At 44.9% G+C, this 18,326-nt stretch overlaps 1 protein-coding gene across 5 annotated transcripts in view; it reads right to left on the reverse strand.

Moving 5' to 3' along the window:
• LOC140719754 (SH3 domain-containing kinase-binding protein 1-like) overlaps positions 1-18,326 on the reverse strand; it is a 158,787-nt gene that overhangs the window by 109,752 nt on the left and 30,709 nt on the right. For all 5 annotated transcript variants that reach the window (XM_073034596.1, XM_073034595.1, XM_073034600.1 and 2 more), the window contains exon 4: positions 394-506. In XM_073034596.1, the coding sequence (XP_072890697.1) occupies positions 394-506 (113 nt within the window). The remainder of the gene's footprint in view (positions 1-393; positions 507-18,326) is intronic.

Genomic DNA, 18,326 nt, shown 5'->3' on the forward strand with positions numbered 1-18,326 from the left:
CCGAAACAAAAAAAAACCCATAGAATGAATGATAGGAACATCGAAGCCCCAAAGTCCCCTCCCCCTCCCTTCGCACAAGTAGCAGCCAAAACTTCGACCCCACCCCTCCCCTCCTATTCGCGCCAGCAGAAGCACCAACCACCCCCCCCCCCCATTCCCTCACCACACAAACAACTGCAAAAGTCCCACAAAAGAGACCTTGATCCAGAATCATAAAATCTCCACAGATTGCAACTTCTTTTTTTAACTGGTTACCTCATTGTTTTTTAAATTTAGTGGTACTCTGACTGTGACTACATCCCTGAATGGAAAAGAAGTCTATGTAAAATTACCATAAACTTTGAAGAAATCCAACCAACCACTATCAATATTTTATCGCAAATGAGATCTCACCTCTCTGAGGACCTCAATGACTTCTCCCACGCTGAGCTCCAGTTGTTCTGGTCTCACAGGGCTGTATGAAATGACCACCTCGCACAATCTCAGCTTCTTCTTCACCACGTGCCCTGTAATGCAAACCTGCTGGTCAATGTCCCTTCGTTTCACAGGGTGGCCACTTCTGCTCTAGACAGTTCCTTGTCTCCTACTCTCATTACTCTGCAGTTCTCCCTCTAAAGTTGTCTTTGCTGGAATGGAAATCCTCCACCTAATTCTCTGTGAATTACTTTGTAACAGGATTCTTACTCTTTCTGGGTTATTCAGCAATGGAAGACATCAGTGCGAAGTCCAGTGCTCATAGGTACTGACATGATCTTTCCTCCTGAGGTCAGCAGATTACAGCCTTGGCTGACTCTGGTTATTTCTGGCACCCTTCCTGCTGTCTAGTACATCAACTAACCCAACCCAGTGGATTCAAACTGACGCTTGGCTCAGTAGCCCACTGATAATATGCATTTGAATTGGAAACACTCTCTTTGCATTTCTCATATCAAAACCATCTCAGAGACGATGGCAGCAGATGGTTTGGATTCATCTTCATCATTATGTACCGTGTTGTATGATCTGGGTGATCTTGATCTCATGACCATGATTGCTCTTGGCAAACGTTTTTTTACAGAAGTGGATTGCCATTGTCCTCTTCTGGCCAGTGTCTTTACAAGATTGCTGACCCCAGCCATTACCAATACTCTTTAGAGATTGTCTGCCTGGCAGCAGTGGTCACATAACCAGGACTTGTGATATGCACCGGTTGCTCATACGACCATCCACCACCTGCTCCCATGGCTTCATATGACCCTGATTGTGGGGGAGGGTATGGGAGGGGGCTAAGCAGGTGCTACATCTTGCTCAGGAGTGACCTACAGGCTAGCAGAGGGAAGGAGCACCCTAACACCTTTTTGGTAGAGACATCTCCATCCCACCACTCGTTAGAGATTTGGATTCTTCTTTTAAAACATGGCTGAAGGCTAAGGCTCTATTTTGAATAATGGTTCTTGTATAGTTGACATATAATTTATATATTATTTTTATTTTGTGTGTTGCCCGTGATGCTGCTGCAACCAAGATTTTCATTGCACCTGTACGTCACTAAACTTGTGCATGTGACAATAAACTCAGCCTGACTCTAATTTGAGTTGAGATGACTCCAAATGCATGTGTCAATTGGTAACGGTCTATGCCTGCCTTTATTAGCTGGCATCTTTTACCAGGAATGTCAATAATTAAAAGAAGAGCATGATCCTTTTTGAAGAGGACCCACGGTCCCACACCTGCTGTGGGGAAGATATTGCAAGTCAACTCCAGAAGACATTGGAGAAAGAGGAAGATCCCATTGTTGTTGACCATCTGGGCACCAGCAACTTATGGAAGAGTAGGAAGGGGGTCTTTTAGGGGAGTACAAACCACTAGGGTATAAACAGAAGAAAAGAACCCTAAAGGCTCACGTTTCATCTGAACAGTGATGAGAAGGTTAGAGAGGGATGGGAAAGGTAAACTTACAGGGGAGAATGGAGTTCCATTTCATGGGAAAGATAGGAATTTTAACGCTGCAACAGGCTCCAGTTGATTTAGGCTAGGAGAAGGTTAAAAGGAAGGTGATGGGGTTTATGTAATGAAACGGGTTCAAAGAGTGTGAAGGTCTGGGAGAATAGAAAAGTGTCATGATCCTAAAACAAGTATAAAGGAATGGCAAACACGAGGAAATCTGCAGATGCTGGAAATTCAAGCAACACACACAAAATGCTGGTGGAGCGCAGCAGGCCAGGCAGCATCTATAGGGAGAAGCGCTTTCAGTTAGTCCTGACGAAGGGTCTCCGCTCGAAACATCGACAGCGCTTCTCCCTATAGATGCTGCCTGGCCTGCTGCGTTCCACCAGCATTTTGTGTATAAAGGAATGGAGTGGATTAAGTCAGGAACTGGTGCAGTGGGTAATGCAGGTAAGTAGAAACCAGAAGATGTAGAACCACAAAATCCAGTGTTTAAGTCAGTCTTCAGATGAATAAAACAAAAAATGCAGGAAAACTCAGCAGGCCAGGCAGCACTGGTAGAAAGAGCAACAATCAATGCTTTGGCTCTGCAGCCCTTTGTCAGAACATTCCATTCTCGATGTGGAGGCATGATTGAAGGAAAACACATTATTGAAAAATCTTATCACAAGCTGTTCTCTGCCAAAGTGGCTGAGAGCTGTTTGTTTTGCAAACAGCAAAGTGCGCATTCTTGGTGCCAGACTGCAAATTTGGAAAGCAAAGCTTGAAGCCTTACAGCCTGTAGACTGTGGGATCACTGTAGACATAGAATCAGCTGATTACCCTTGGGGATGCTGTGTGGAAAAAACCTGCAAGGAGGGAAGTCACCCACTTCAAAACGCCTCACCCACACTCATTCTCTCTTGCCCAGCACTCTCCCCTTCTCCCGCTCCCACTTTCTCCATCTCACACTTCCCACCTTCCCCCTCCCTGCCTCCTCTCTGCCCCTTTCCCAACAACCTCCGTCTCATGGGAGCAGAATTAGGCCATTTGGCCCATCGAGTCGACTTCACCGTTACATCATGGTGGATCTATTATCCCTTTCAGACCCTTTTTTCCTGCCTCTCCCTTTGATGCCCTTACTAATGAAGAACCTATCAAACTCCATTTCAAACATACCCAATGAACTGGCATCCATAGCCATCTAAAGCAATGAATTCCACAGATAAACTACCCTCAGGGTAAAGAAAATCTTCCTTATCTCGTTCTAAATAGACATCCTTCCATCTTCAGGCTGTGCCCTCTGATCCAAGACCCACACCCTGCTACAGGAAACATCCTCTCCACAACTACTCCTTTTGGGCCTTTAAATAGGTATCAATGTAATCCCCCCCTCATTCTTCCAAATTCCAGCAAGTGCAGGCCCAGAGCCATCAAATGCTCCTCATACATTAACCCTTTCATTCCTGGGATCATTCTCATGAACCTTCCCTGGGCCCTCTTCAATGCCATCACATCTTTTCTTCGATGAGAGGCCAAGAACAGCTCACAATACTCCACGTGTGTTCTGACCAATGCCTTATAAAGCCTCAGCATTACATCCTTGCTTTTATGTTCTATTCTGCTCAAAATGAATGGGAACATTGCATTTTCCTTTCTTGCCACCAACTCAACCTGCAAGCCCCTATGCACCTCTGACTTCTGAATTTTCTCCCCATTTAGAAAACAGTCTATATCTTTATTCCTCCTACAAAAGTACATGACCGTACACTTCTCTACCCTACATTCCATCTGCCACTTCTTTGCCCATTTTCCTGATTTGTCCAAATCCTTCTGCAGACTCCCTACTTCCTCAACACTGCCTGCCACTCCACTTACCTTTGTATCATCTGCAAACATGACCAGAAAGCCATTACTTCCATTATCCATATCTTTAACATAAAACGTGAAAATTAGCAGTGCCAACACTGGTCCCTGCGGAATAATACTGCTCACCTACAGCCCTTTACATCAAACCACCGCTCTCCATCACTCCGCTATTTCCATCTCCGACTCTCCCACCAATCTGCCTTCCTGTCCCTTACTAGTCAACTCCTTCACTTCCTCCTCCCCCCTACCCCCGGTTCTCCACCATGGTCTATTTCTCTCAGAGAACAGACATAGGAGACGTGCCCAAAACTCTGCAAAATTGGTCACTCAAATAAAAAAGAAGACCTGCATCATCCAGCAGGCAAGAAGATGAGTTCAGTGCCCAACATCAGAAAGCTCTGAGCACCAGCTTTGACACTGGTAGAACCACATGCCATTGTTTTAGCCCCAAAGCCAAACCCAGCATCAGCTGAACATCCTGGACTATGCCTGTCATTGTTTGGACCCAGGTTGGGGCTGACATTAATTGGGTTGAGAGGAGTTGACTTGAGGGGCCTCAAGGACTGGGTCTGAAGCTGGGTCTGGAATTTTGCCCACACCAGCTCATAAATGGGATTGAGGGCCACGTGTTTGCTTACAGAATTGTTCACAGAAAATCACGTTTCTATGAATTCTTTTGCATGTCGCGTACTTGCTTACGGCATGACCTTCACTGAGGCCCAGTCGAATTTGTGCCGCGGCCCAAGTGGTCCATGCTGAAAAAGATACTCTATCCGAGCTGGTCCCATTTGACCAATAACCTTCAAAATCTTTCTAATCCATGTTCCTGTTATGGATAAAAGTAGCTATTGTGCCTTTCTAAACCACTTCCTCTGGCTGCTCGTTGTAGTTCACTCTTTGTGTAAAAAGAATGTCCCAACATTCTCATTAAATCATTCTCCTCTCACCTCAGACCTATGCTCCCTAGATCTTGATTCCCCAGCTCTGGGGAAAAGGTTGAGTAGAATCACCCGACCTATCTTCTTCATTTTTTCTTGGCCCTTGAGCTCCCAGTGGAGCACAGGCCATCGCTGACCTCCCATCTCCATCATCCAAAGTCAATGGTGTGGTTGGAATTCATCAATGTTTCTGTAATCCATTGTACAAGGGATTAGCCTATATACTTTCTCCAGAGCCCTGTTGGCCAACCTTACCTGTTTCCATCTCTCATGATGGGGCATAGGGTTGGACTTCGAGAGGCCACCCCACCTATTCCTCCCATGGTTTTATACACTTCTACAAGATCACTCCTCAATCTCCTATGCTGAAGAGAATAAAGTCCCAGCTTGGCTGACCTCTCCCTATAGCTCAGACCCTCAAGTCTTGGTTGGCCAATCTTTTTGGCATTCCTTCCAGTTTAATAAGTCTTTGCTCTGACAGGTGATTAAAACTGAACACAACACTCCGAATTTGGGCTCACCAGCAGCTCGTAAAATTACACTGACACTCCAACAGCAGATGGGAATTGTCAGTCTGACATCCATGACAACATACACTGTGGCCCGAGCCGCTGTTGTAGCCCAGAGCTTAGGAGCACTCGGTGTACTCTGTTGTATATACGCTGCTCCCCTTTACAACCGCTTCAAAAATACTCATAACACTGTCCAAATGTAATGGTTGTTAACTTGAAAGAAAGTCGCTGAAGTATTTGGAATAAAGAATTAGACACTAAAAAGTGCTTAAGACTACAGTGAAGCCCTAATGTCAGCTATGTAATGGCAGACTGTTTAACTGCACGGATTAGAGAACCATATAAGCATAAACAGACTGCTTTTAATATGCAACTGGATTCCTTAAAGTTGATATAGCTAGGAGTGGTTAGTGAGGATAAGTTCCCGCTACCTGTTAAATTCTCCCAATGGCAATTATCTCAAACAACCAAGTCCAGCTCCCGGCCTTCACGTGTGGCTTAGCTACTAATGCCTGGTGGAACCATTTCTACTGCCAGAAGAAGGGGCAAAGACAGGTTCTGGGCGCCTTAACATCTGTCACTCTGGGCAGATGGGGCTCGTCAACCGTGGTTGCCAACTCATCTGATCTCAAACCTCCACTGCCTTACAGTTATACCCACTCATAGAGAAGACCTCGGGAGTAAACCCCAAGGAAAAATCCGGAGCTGGAGTCCCTAAGGCAGCCCTAAGCTGAGTTTAACACTGATTAGCTCCTGTGTTGTCATTGGTGCCAAACTCTATCGGTGTCTGCCGTCAGCTGCCTGGGGAGCGGGAGCCAGCTGTACGGGCAAAAGCTTGGTCTCCATATCACATTGACCGATGGTGTTACACACCAACTTAGACAGCTAGGACGCAACATCCATGTTCGATTCTGACCAATGGTGGGCCTTGCTCTGAGATAAACAGATAATTGACTTTGAATGCTATTAACTTTCTTGAATATTAACTTTTCTGGAACTTAAAGTCCTTAAACCAATGTAGAGGCAACTGATATTAAGGCCTTCTGAGTTGCTGTTGAGGGTTTGTAGCGTGGATGCTTCATACTGTATCTCGGTTGTCCAGCTGGCACAGGAAGTGAATGGTTAGGACGTCACCAATAATTAGTTATCTTGTGCTAGATGGTGCTTAACATCATGGGCTGCTTTTGGAGCTGCACTGGTCTAAGCAGGCAGAGAGTGTCTTGTAAAAAGATGAAAGGCTTTGGAGAGTTAGGGGATGAGTCACTCTCTGATTTGGTTTTGTGGTCGCAGTATGTTGTGTGATTGGTCCAGTTAAAGTTCAAGTTAATGTTGACTACACAATCTTGACAGTGGAAATTTTAGGGTGGATAATACCACCAAGCATCAAGGGCAGTGGCTAGGCTATCTTGTTTGAGATATTTGTTACCTAATACTTAACATGTGTGAATTCAATATGCTTATTAATGCCTAAAATGGCAGGATTTAAATCCACATATCCACTTCTGCCAATACTGTGAAAGTCAAAGTCACTATTCAGCATATAGATGATAGTGACATTTCAATAGGCAACTGATAAGATAATGTATATGGTTGAAAGGCCAGGCCAGATGATTTAGGATTCGAGAAAGGTCAATATTCATATAGTATATTCAAAAGTCCTTGAAATACCTTCAGTATACAAGGGTCAGGTAGTGGGTGGCATTGGGAGAGTGTACAAAACTCAACAATGCCTGCAGGACATATAGCAAGCAGAGTTGTTAAACCGTTCAGCAGAGAAATGGGCCTTTCAGCACATCGTACCTATGCCCAAGCACACCAGTCCCCTCCGCCTGCATTACATTATGCCTTGTTTATTTGATGCCTACTAAATGCAGTGGTTGCATCTGACTCCATCAGCTCCTCTGACAATGAGTTCTGGCTATTAACCAACCTCTGTACAAATGATTGCTTTTAAAACTCTTTCCTTTCAACTTGAACCTTGAACTTTCAACCCACCCCCTTGTCTTTGAAACATCTCCTAGGCAAAAATGATTTTGACTATGACTATCTACTCCATATTTAATTTTGTATACTTCTGTCATGTCATTCTGGGGAAAGCAGGCTCAGTCTATCCAATCTCCCCCTCCCTCCCCAAATGAAGTCCTCCCTCGCAGGAAACAATTTCCACTGAGCACCCTCCAGTGCGATCCCATCCTGTCTATAACGTAAGCAAAACATTGGTCATAACCTTTTGTTTATCCTTATACTTACCAGTTATACCTCCTAAAATCACATCCATGTCATTCATACTTAGTACAAACAACAGTATCAATCCACACCGTACGCCACTGGTCACATTTTTCAACTCTACCATCTAACTCCTATCACTGACGTAATGTTGGATCCAGTTATCCAGGTCACCTTGGATTTTATGTGCCTTAAACCTCTGGACCAGCCTGCCTTGTCAAATGCCTTTCTAACGTCCATATAGAAGAACGTTAACTACCTTGCCTTCAACGATCTTCTCAGCTATCTTTTCAAAGAATTCAGTCAAATTAGTGAAGCACAAAGCTAAGCTGACTATTATTCATGCTTGCCTTTCCAAATCCTACCTCTTAGGTTCCTTAAGGTTGTTATAGCCGAGGGAGGTAACGAGGGCAGGCTCCCACTACCTATTAAATGCTCCCAATGGCATGCACCTCAAATAGCCTCTGGAAACCAAGTCCAGTTCCTGGCCATCACGTGTGGCTTTGCTACTAACAACTAGCGCAACCATTTCTACTGACAAGAGAAGAAGCAAAGACAGATTACTGGCGCCTTAAAACCTGTCGCTCTGGGCAGATGGGGCCCTTCAGCCATGGCTCCCAGCTCATCCAGGAGGAGGAAAATTCTGATCTCAGACCCCCACTGCCTTACAGCTGTACCCACTCATAGAGAGAGACTTCAGGATGAAACCCCAAGGAAAAATCCGGAGCTGAAGTCCCTAAGGCAGCCCTAAGCTGAGTTTAACACTGATTAGCTCCTGTGATGTCATTGGTGCCAAACTCTATCGGTGTCCGTCGTTCCTTTGGATTCGTCAGCTGCCTGGGGAGCGGGAGCCAGCTGTACGGGCAAAAGCTTGGTCTCCATATCACATTGACCAATGGTGTTACACACCAACTTAGACAGCTAGGACGCAACATCCATGTTCGATTCTGACCAATGGTGGGGCCTCTCTCTGAGATAAACAGATGAATTGACTTTAAATGCTATTAACTTTCTTGAATATTAACTTTTCTGGAACCTAAAGTCCTTAAACCAATGTAGAGGCAACTGATATTAAGGCCTTCTGAGTTGCTGTTGAGGGTTTGTAGCGTGGATGCTTCATACTGTATCTCAGTTGTCCAGCTGGCACAGGAAGTGAATGGTTAGGACGTCACCAATAATTAGTTATCTTGTGCTAGTTGGTGCTTAACATCATGGGCTGCTTTTGGAGCTGCACTGGTCCAAGCAGGCAGAGAGTGTCTTGTAAAAAGATGAAAGGCTTTGGAGAGTTCGGGGATGAGTCACTCTCTGATTTGGTTTTGTGGTCGCAGTAGGTTGTGTGATTGGTCCAGTTAAGGTTCAATAGGTACATTTAATGTCAGAGAGATACACACAATATACACCCTGAAATTCTTTTTCTTCGCAAACATCCACAAAAACAGAGGAGTGTTCCCAAAGAACAAATGACAGTTAAAACGTTAGAACCCCAAAGACCCCCCCCCCCACGATGCATAAGCAGCAGCAGAGCAATGATTCTCCCCTCCCACCCAAGTTAATACTGACCTCACAATCTCAGGGTGGATAATATCACTGAGCATCCAGTACAGTGGTCAGGCTGCCTTGTGGCTATTCCCACTCATGGGGAAGGCTTCGGGAGTAAAGCCCAAGGGAAAAATCCAGAGCTGGAGTCCCTAAGGCAGTCCTACGTCGAGTTCAATGGTGACTGGCAAATCCCGCGATGCTGCTGGTGCCAAACCGTGTCAGTCTCTGCCGTTCCTTTGGGTTCATCAGATGTATGGAGAGGGGGAGCCTGCCACGGGCAACAGCTCGCTCTCCATAATTGTACTGCCCAGGCTTGCGTATCTAGACAGCAATATCCATGGTCAACTCTGACCAACCGAGGCCCTCACTCACCTCTTAGTATCTTCCCCAATAATTACCATACCACAGATGTAAGGTTGTCGTTATCTGACTTATCCCTGTGCCTCTCCGGAATAGAGAGACAATTTGGCTCAAAGACAGAGTTCAGACCTCGAACTGTTTGAACATTGGTGACCCTCCTGTCTTCTGGCAGTTCAGTGGTGATGAATGAAAATGCAAAGATCTCTGTCAGGGTTACTGTTATCTTCTCGCTTACTTCCTGCTGTGTATTTGACTAAAATTGTTTTCCTTGCTTGCTTAAATAATTCATTATAGTTATTCAGTAGGGATGAATGATGGGGTATATATATATATCAGATTAGACATGCATTGGCATCATCCTGATAAAGATAACAGAGATTGAAATCGACACCTGCATTGGAAGCTTGAGAGCAGTTACATCAAGGGAAAAAGGGTGTTACGTGAAAATGCCACACCAAAGTTTTACAAAGCCCATCTGCTTCCTTATACCAGCTGTGATAAAGTAGCCAGTGAGCTAGATTGGATGGAAGCTGCAGAAATTCTTTCCAAGGTTGGGTGGTGCCCATGGGCGACGTCGGTGGTCCCGGTAGACAAGAAGACCGGGTCTGTCAGGATCTGTGATGACTTCCAGGTTACCATCAACCCAGTTCTGAAAGTCGATCAAAACCCTCTGCCCAGGATAAATATCATCGCAAACCTTTCTGGAGGCAAACACTTCAGCAAAGTGGACTTAGTCGAGGCCGACCTACAGATGGAGATGGAGGACGAGTCCAAAGTGTTTCTCACCATAAACATTCAGAAAGGGCTTTATCACTATAATGGGCTTACTCTTGGAGTAACATCTGCAGCTGTGCTCTGGCAGGGAGCTATGGACCAGATGATGCAAGGCTGCCCAGGCACTCAGTGTTACCTCAGTGATATCATCCTTACTGTTAACAATGATAAGGAACATCTCAAGACAGTTTGAAAAAAATTAGACGATTGTGGGCACAGAGCACAATGCAGCCAGGGTGATTTCTTTAAACCAACCGTCACTTACTGTGGTCACACCATTGATGCACAAAGTTTATACAAGCGTGCTGAGAAGACTCGAGCAGCAGTGGATGCCCCAAGGTCAAAGGACATGTCACAGTCGTCACGGGGAAATCTGCAGATGCTGGAAATTCAAACAATAGACACAAAATGCTGGTGGAACACAGCAGGCCATATAAGGAGAAGCACGGTTGACAAAGCGTCTCAGCCCGAAATGTCAACAGTGCTTCTCCTTATAGATACTGCCTGGCCTGCTGTGTTCCACCAGCATTTTGTGTGTGATGTCACAGTCATGGTCCTTTTTAGGATTTGTCAATTACTATAACAGGTTCCTACCAAACCTGGAGACTGTGTTCCACCCCTTGAGCTCACTCCTACAGATTGGGAAGAAATGGTAATGGACAAAGCAGTGTGAGGAGGCTTTCCAAAAGGGAAAGGAAATGGTGACGTCAGACACTGTACTCACACATTATGATCCACATCAAAGCTTGCCTGTGATACTTCGCCTCATGATATAGGTGCAGTCAGGTCACATGTTGTGAGCGATGGAAGTGAACGGCACAAAGCTTTCACACCATGTTCCCTTACTGCTGCAGAAAACAATTACACACAGATTGACAGAGAGGCCTTGACTCTGGTTTGAGGTGTAAAATGTTTCAGCCGGTACCATTATGAGAGAGGCCCCTCATTACTGGTTTCCAACCACTAGCGCCCATTTTCAATCCACAGAAGGGCGTTCCATTAACAGCAGCAGTGTGAATGCAGAGATGGTCTCTGGTTCTTGGAGGCTACAATTATAAGATCAAATTCAAGAGATGACTAATCATGGAAATGTTGACGGATTGTCCCATTCACCCTTGTAAAAGGTGTGATGAGCAAACCAAGCTGAGATGGGGTCCAGAATTGACCCCCCTGTGAACTATGCTGCTAATGAGAGAGAGAGAAGAAGAGGGGGGAGGCATCCCGCGCAGATGAGAGAGAGAGAGACATGATTTAATATTATGGCTCCTTGGCTGATTGTTTACCTTTGTTCCAAGGACACTTTTGCCTGCTTGAAAGATTCTTGCAGAGACAGCAAGGCGGGACCAAGTTGATGGACAGCCGGTGCCCTGAAAAGGGAGTTGAAAAGCAGGTCTGCTAAGACACAAGCAGACGCACCACAGGACACTGAAAGAGCGTTGTGCACCAACATGAAGGTGGGGGTTCGGAGGATCGATCAGTGGCTCATAGTTTGTGAAGGTGCGACCGGTGGGGACTTGTTTGTGGGTCCACCCTTGCCTGGGTGACACGTCCACCACTGAAGAACTGTCATACAGGGTCACAGACGGTGACCATAACAGGACAGGAAGACAACGGAAGGTTCGACGGCAACCACATCACCTCTCGCTCTCTCTCTCCAACGATACACCAGCAACTACCTCGAACTAAACTGAACTGAACTGAACTCTTCACCATCGTAAGACTATCCATTTACCCCTAGACTTTGAAAGAGCTTGGTTTTGATTCCTATTTCTACACTTCTGTATATATCATTGCTAACCTGTTTCATATATTTGCATTTTATAGTACTGTATTACTCAGTTTACTAATAAACACTATTAGCTACAGTAATACCAGACTCCAACGTGTTTTCTATTTCTGCTGGTTCGGTAACCCGGTTACGGGGTACGTGACAAAGGAAATACTCGAAATATTTATAAAAGAGCACACTCCTCTTCTGGCCAACAAGTCCAGAAGATGCCAAGAGCAGCGCCTCTCCATCCCTGGGAAAGGCCTGCACTGCCCTAGAAGAGGATTCATGCAGACTTTGCCAGACCTGTCATGGGCACAAATTTCTCGGTTGCAGAGTTTGCAGCTACAAATTGGCCAGAAGTGTTCCCAACAGTGTCCACTGCAGCCTCGCATATGGTTGATGTGGTGAGAAAGCTTTTCTCAAGGCCTGGTGTTCCTGAACGCTTACTCAGTGACAATGAATCACAATTTGTTGTGTAACAGTTTCAGTCTTCCTGAAAATGAATGGATAAGATATATCACAGCTGCACCGTACCACCCAGATACAAATGGCTTGGCAGAAAAGTTTGTCCAGAGTATGAAGAACACACTGCGAGCAAAATACACTACACTGAATCAGGAGCTCACCAATTTCCTTCTTGCATACCGCAATGCAGCACACTCCACAACCAACAACCCATCAGCTATGCTGTTCCTGAGTCATTCCTTGCGTTCACACTTTAATCCCATCAAACCCAATCTCAGAAGGACTACATAGGACAAACAGCTGAGACAAACTTAAGGCTCCTCAAACGAGGAGGTTTGATGTTTCACTCCTGAACAAGCAGTCCTGGCGAGGGATTAGAGAGGTGATCAAAAGACGGTACTCAGAAAGATTAAGGACAGAACTGGACCACTCTCCTACTCAGTGGAGATTGTGTCTTATATCAGCTTGAGATGACATAGTGGTCAGATGAGGAGAGCAGGTTCAATTGTTAGAGAAGGATGGTGGCCAAAGTCGTCAGAACCACCTCCTGCCAGAGTCAGCTCCTACAACCATCACGGAGGTGGCTCCGGAACCTGAGACTGGTTCACCTGCCCAGCAGAGTGGCACCCCCCTACACCACCCCATCAGGAAAGATATTATCCCACAAAAGTACGAAAGCCTCAACAGCGATTAAATAATTCATTATGGTTGTACGAGTGAAGTACGTGAATGGCATACATCACCGTGTCATGTACGCTCACCTCTCTGAAAGTAAAAATCACAGACTTTGGAGTTACAAGACATAACACTTCCCACAGCAACTTAGGGTAGATCGTCCTGCCTCGGAATTGATCAATCCAATGACATCTAACACCTCGTCCTTCGTAAAGGTTAGCTTTATTTGACACATGTACAAACCCCATTTCCAGAAAAGTCGGGATATTTTCCAAAATGCAATAAAAACAAAAATCTGTGATATGTTAATTCACGTGAACCCTTATTTAACTGACAAAGGTACAAAGAAAAGATTTTCAATAGTTTTACTGACCAACTTAATTGTATTTTGTAAATATACACAAATTTAGAATTTGATGGCTGCAACACACTCAACAAAAGTTGGGACAGAGTTAAAATAAGATTGAAAAGTGCACAGAATATTCAAGTAACACCGGTTTGGAAGACTCCACATTAAGCAGGCTAATTGGTAGCAGGTGAGGTATCATGACTGGGTATAAAAGTAGCGTCCATCAAAGGCTCAGTCTTTGCAAGCAAGGATGGGTCGTGGTTCACCCCTTTGTGCCAAAATTCGTGAGAGAATTGTTAGTCAGTTCAAAAGGAACATTTCCCAACGCAAGATTGCAGAGAATTTAGGTCTTTCAACATCTACAGTACATAATATTGTGAAAAGATTCAGAAAATTCAGAGACATCTCAGTGCATAAAGGGCAAGGTCAGAAACCACTGTTGAATGCGCGTGATCTTCGAGCCCTCAGGCGGCACTACCTAAGAAACCGTCATGCTACTGTGACAATTATAGCCACCTGGGCTCGGGAGTACTTCGGAAGACCATTGTCACTTAACACAGTCCGTCGCTGCATCCAGAAATGCAACTTGAAACTGTATTACGCAAGGAGGAAGCCAAACATCAACTCTATGCAGAAACGCCGGCGAGTTCTCTGGGCCCGAGCTCATCTCAGATGGACCGAAAGACTGTGGAATCGTGTGCTGTGGTCAGATGAGTCCACATTTCAGCTAGTTTTCGGAAAAAATGGGCGTCGAGTTCTCTGTGCCAAAGATGAAAACGACCATCCTGATTGTTATGAGCGAAAGGTGCAAAAGCCAGCATCTGTGATGGTATGGGTGAGTTGCATGTATGTGAAGGTACCATTGACTCTGAGGCATATATTAGGATTTTAGAGAGACATATGTTGCCATCAAGGCGACGTCTCTTCCCAGGACATCCATGCTTATTTCAGCAGGACAATGCCAGACCACATTCTGCACGGGCTACAACAGCGTGGCTTTGTAGACACAGAGTGCGTGTGCTTGACTGGCCTGCTGCCAGTCCAGATCTGTCTCCTATTGAAAATGTATGGCGCATCATGAAGTGGAGAATCAGACAACGGAGACCACAGACTGATGAGCAGCTGAAGTCTTATATCAAGCAAGAATGGACAACATTTCCAATTGCAAATCTACAACAATTAGTATCCTCAGTTCCAAAATGATTAAAAAGTGTTATTAAAAAGAAAGGTGATGTCGTGGTGACCCATTTCCTAGCACACTCGAACCGGCTCACAATTAGCCAGCGTGCAGGCACAAAGGCTTGGTCCGCAACAAAGGGAGAAAAGCCTGCGGGGGTTTGCGAGTACGTGTCTCTTGGAACATCCGCGCCCGGGGAGGGCGGGATGAGGGATGCTTTAAAGCAAGGCTGTGGAGTTCGAATAAAATTAACTTTGACTGCAGTTTATCGACTCCGTGTCGTTATTTTAGCACTGCGTGTAGCACACTGCTACAATGTAACACAATGGTAAACATGCCTCTGTCCCAACTTTTGTTGAGTGTGTTGTAGCCATCAAATTCTAAATTTGTGTATATTTACAAAATATAATTAAGTTGGTCAGTAAAACTATTGAAAATCTTTTCTTTGTACTTTTGTCAGTTAAATAAAGGTTCACGTGAATTAACATATCACAGATTTTTGTTTTTATTGCATTTTGGAAAATATCCCAACTTTTCCGGAAATGGGGTTTGTACATCGAAACAAACTGTGAAACACATCATTTGCGTCAGCAACCAGCACAGTCTGAGGACGTGCTGGGGGCGGCTCAAGTGTTGCCATTGTTTTTCCGCCAACAAAGAATGCCCACAAATTACAAACCCGTGTCCTTGGGATGTGGGAGGAAACCAGAGCTTCCGGAGGAAATCCAGACATTCAAGGGGAGAATATACAAACTCCTTATTGAACTCAGTCGCAGGCTCTGTCTTTTCTATCATGCCATTTTTAATACCATCCTTGTCCAGAGTCCAGATGGTCATTAAACCCTTCCCTGAACTCAACAGTCTGCTCCTTGGTGAATACGAACGAGAAAGGCAGGAAGCTTAGAACCAGACAAATGGAGTTCCAGAGCTCACATAGAATATGGTCTGGTGATCTTTTTAAAAATAACATTTTACATAAACAGTGTCTTGGCTGAAACAGTGTTACAAACAGACCCCAGCACTGATCTGTGGGGTGGAATTGGCCATAACCATCAACAATTAGCCCAACAGTACAGAAAACACAGTCTTTTTATTCATATCAGATGAAGCCATTTGCAAAACTCTAGTTCATCTCATGGTCTGATCCAAAGTGAAATACACAAGGATAATACGAATAACAATGACAGGTCTAACTGGAACAATCACATGGACCCTGGAATCCCATACTGAGACAATCTCATTGGGACCAGGGCACTACAATCAGACAAATACATTGCAATGGAATGCTGGCTTCCTAAACTCATATACATCTTTTGATTCCCTTAATATCTATGGATGGATTGCTTTATCTCGGAAAATCTCTCAGTTAGAGAATTCCAAACATTCACTACGACTGGGTAAAGGGATTTCTTTTTCTCTCAGTCTCGAATATTTGACTCCTGAGGAGGCGAAGCTTAAGTAGTAATGGCGGCCAACGGCAACTCCTTTGTTTGCATCTTCGAAAACGGTTCTGCTTCCATTGTAACATCTCTATTTTTCCCTTTCAGGGTTCTTTTGAAGACCCTGACCCAGAGTTACACGCTACGTTTCTTTGTGGGAATGGGACCTGCTCTCGGGGTTCCACAATCGGCCACTACTCAGCACGCCAAAGGTTTGGCATAAGATTTCAGCTCGGATTCAGAAGCCTGGGAGCTCGAGGAACTGGAGATGGGTGGATCAAGGGTCGGTGTCACCACAGGAGACCCGTGTGTCGTTGAGGGAGTCGGAACATCTGCTGTGTGCCTGGGGATCCAGGGATCTTTGTGATCTTCAGGCACAGAGCTCAGAAAAAGCCACATAACGGACTTTTAACATCGTAAACCAGCGAGTTGTTTGTTATGTCTCCCCGCTCGTTGGAAAATGGAGTCACCTTCTTCTCCCTTATTAGGAGAGAGAGATCCTGCAGCATGTCGAATTATTGGGTGAACAATGTAATCTTTGTGGTAACTGCAAGTCTGTGTCTTTGCCCACGCTTGAGTGCTGGTAGCAGGTGCACTTTATTTTTGCCGGTGGTGGGAGGGGGATTGTTGCTTGCTGCCACTTATGCGCAGAAGGGAGGGAACTTTGGGATTCTAACATTTACCTGTCATTCATTTTTTGGGGGCACTTCTCTGTTTTTGTGGATGGTTGCAAAGAGAAAGCTTTTCAGGATGTATGTTATATACATTTCTCTGATATTAAATTGTACCTTTGAACCTTTGATTTTGAGACTATGACTCTCAGCGAAGGTTAAAAGGTCGGTACAGCATTGTGGGCTGTAGGGCCTGTACTGTGTCATAATGTTCTATGTTCTGTGAGCACCTTCTCCGAAACAACCCTGTCAGGCTCCTTAAGAAGTGTTTTGATATGGTCACCTCTCATTCTTCTGAACTCAAGAATCTGTCTTCCTTTGGCGAAAGCTGATTTTTTTTTCTACTGCCACTTCCTGCCTCTTTTCAGCAACATTACCAGCCTTTCCTTTGATTAAATAACCGACTTTCCGAGTTCAATAATTGCAAGCAGGAGGGAATACGCAGATGCGGGAAATCGGAGCAACACACACAAAACGCTGGAGGGACTCAGCAGGCCAGGCAGCGTCTATGGAAAAACAGTAGAGTTGACGTTTCGGGCCGAAACCCTTCGGCAGGACAACGACTGCACCACTTTTTAAGAGGCCTTTATTTAAGGAACCGCTTTCTTAAACCTAATCTTGTTGCTAAAATCCTTCATCCCTGGATTCGCTCTGGCGATCTACTGCTACGTACTATCGAGCAGTTTCACTCCTACCTTATAATGCCGTGGCCAGAAATGGATGAACTGCTTTCATAAGACCTAACCAGAACACAGAACGTAGAACAGTACAGCACTGGACAGGCCATTCGGCCACAATGTTGTGCTGAACCAGCTAAAAAGCAAATCAAAAACACCCAAACATTACTCCCTCTTACCTACACAGTCCCCGTTTCCTCCATCTTCCTTACATCCACGTGCCTATCCAAATGTCTCTTAAAAGCCTCTAATACATTTGCCTCTACCACTGCACCAGGCAGCACATTCCAGGTATCCACCACACTCTGAGTAAAAAACTTACCCCTCACATCTCTCTTGAATCTATCCCCTCTCACTTTCAATGCCTGCCCTCTGGTATTTGACACTTCAACCCTGGAAAACAGATCATCTCCGTCTACGCCTCTCACAATCTTACAAACCTCTATCAGATCTCCCCTCAGCCTCCACCACTCCAGAGAAAACAACCCAAGTTTACCCAGCCTCTCGAGATAGCACGTGCCCTCTAAACCAGGCAGCATCCTGGTAAGCCTCATCTGCACCTTCTCCTAAGCCTCATCATCCTTCCTATAGTGGAGCAACCAGAACTGTATGGAATACTCCAGATGTGGCCAAACCAGAGTTTTTTTTAAGTGGCAACATAATCTCTTGACTTTTGAACTCAATGCCTTGACTAATAAAAGAAAGCATTCCATAAACCAAAGTTTATGAAGTTTCAGAACATTCTTGCGTTTGTGAAATTCAAGAGTGTATGTCCTCTGCTGACTGATCCCTCAATATTGCCTGTCATCTCCAAAGACCTAAGTAGTTAAAGCTTCAGGACCTTCTATCCTTGCACCCTACTTAGAACAGTGTCAATAATTTATACTTACTTTCTGCAACCCCTCTGATAAAATACATCATCTCATCTATTAAATTTCATCTGCCTCCTGTCTGCCCATTCTAACAATTCATCCATATC

The sequence above is a fragment of the Hemitrygon akajei genome, chromosome 32, assembly GCF_048418815.1.
Source record: "Hemitrygon akajei chromosome 32, sHemAka1.3, whole genome shotgun sequence".
Taxonomy (NCBI): Eukaryota; Metazoa; Chordata; class Chondrichthyes; order Myliobatiformes; family Dasyatidae; genus Hemitrygon; species Hemitrygon akajei.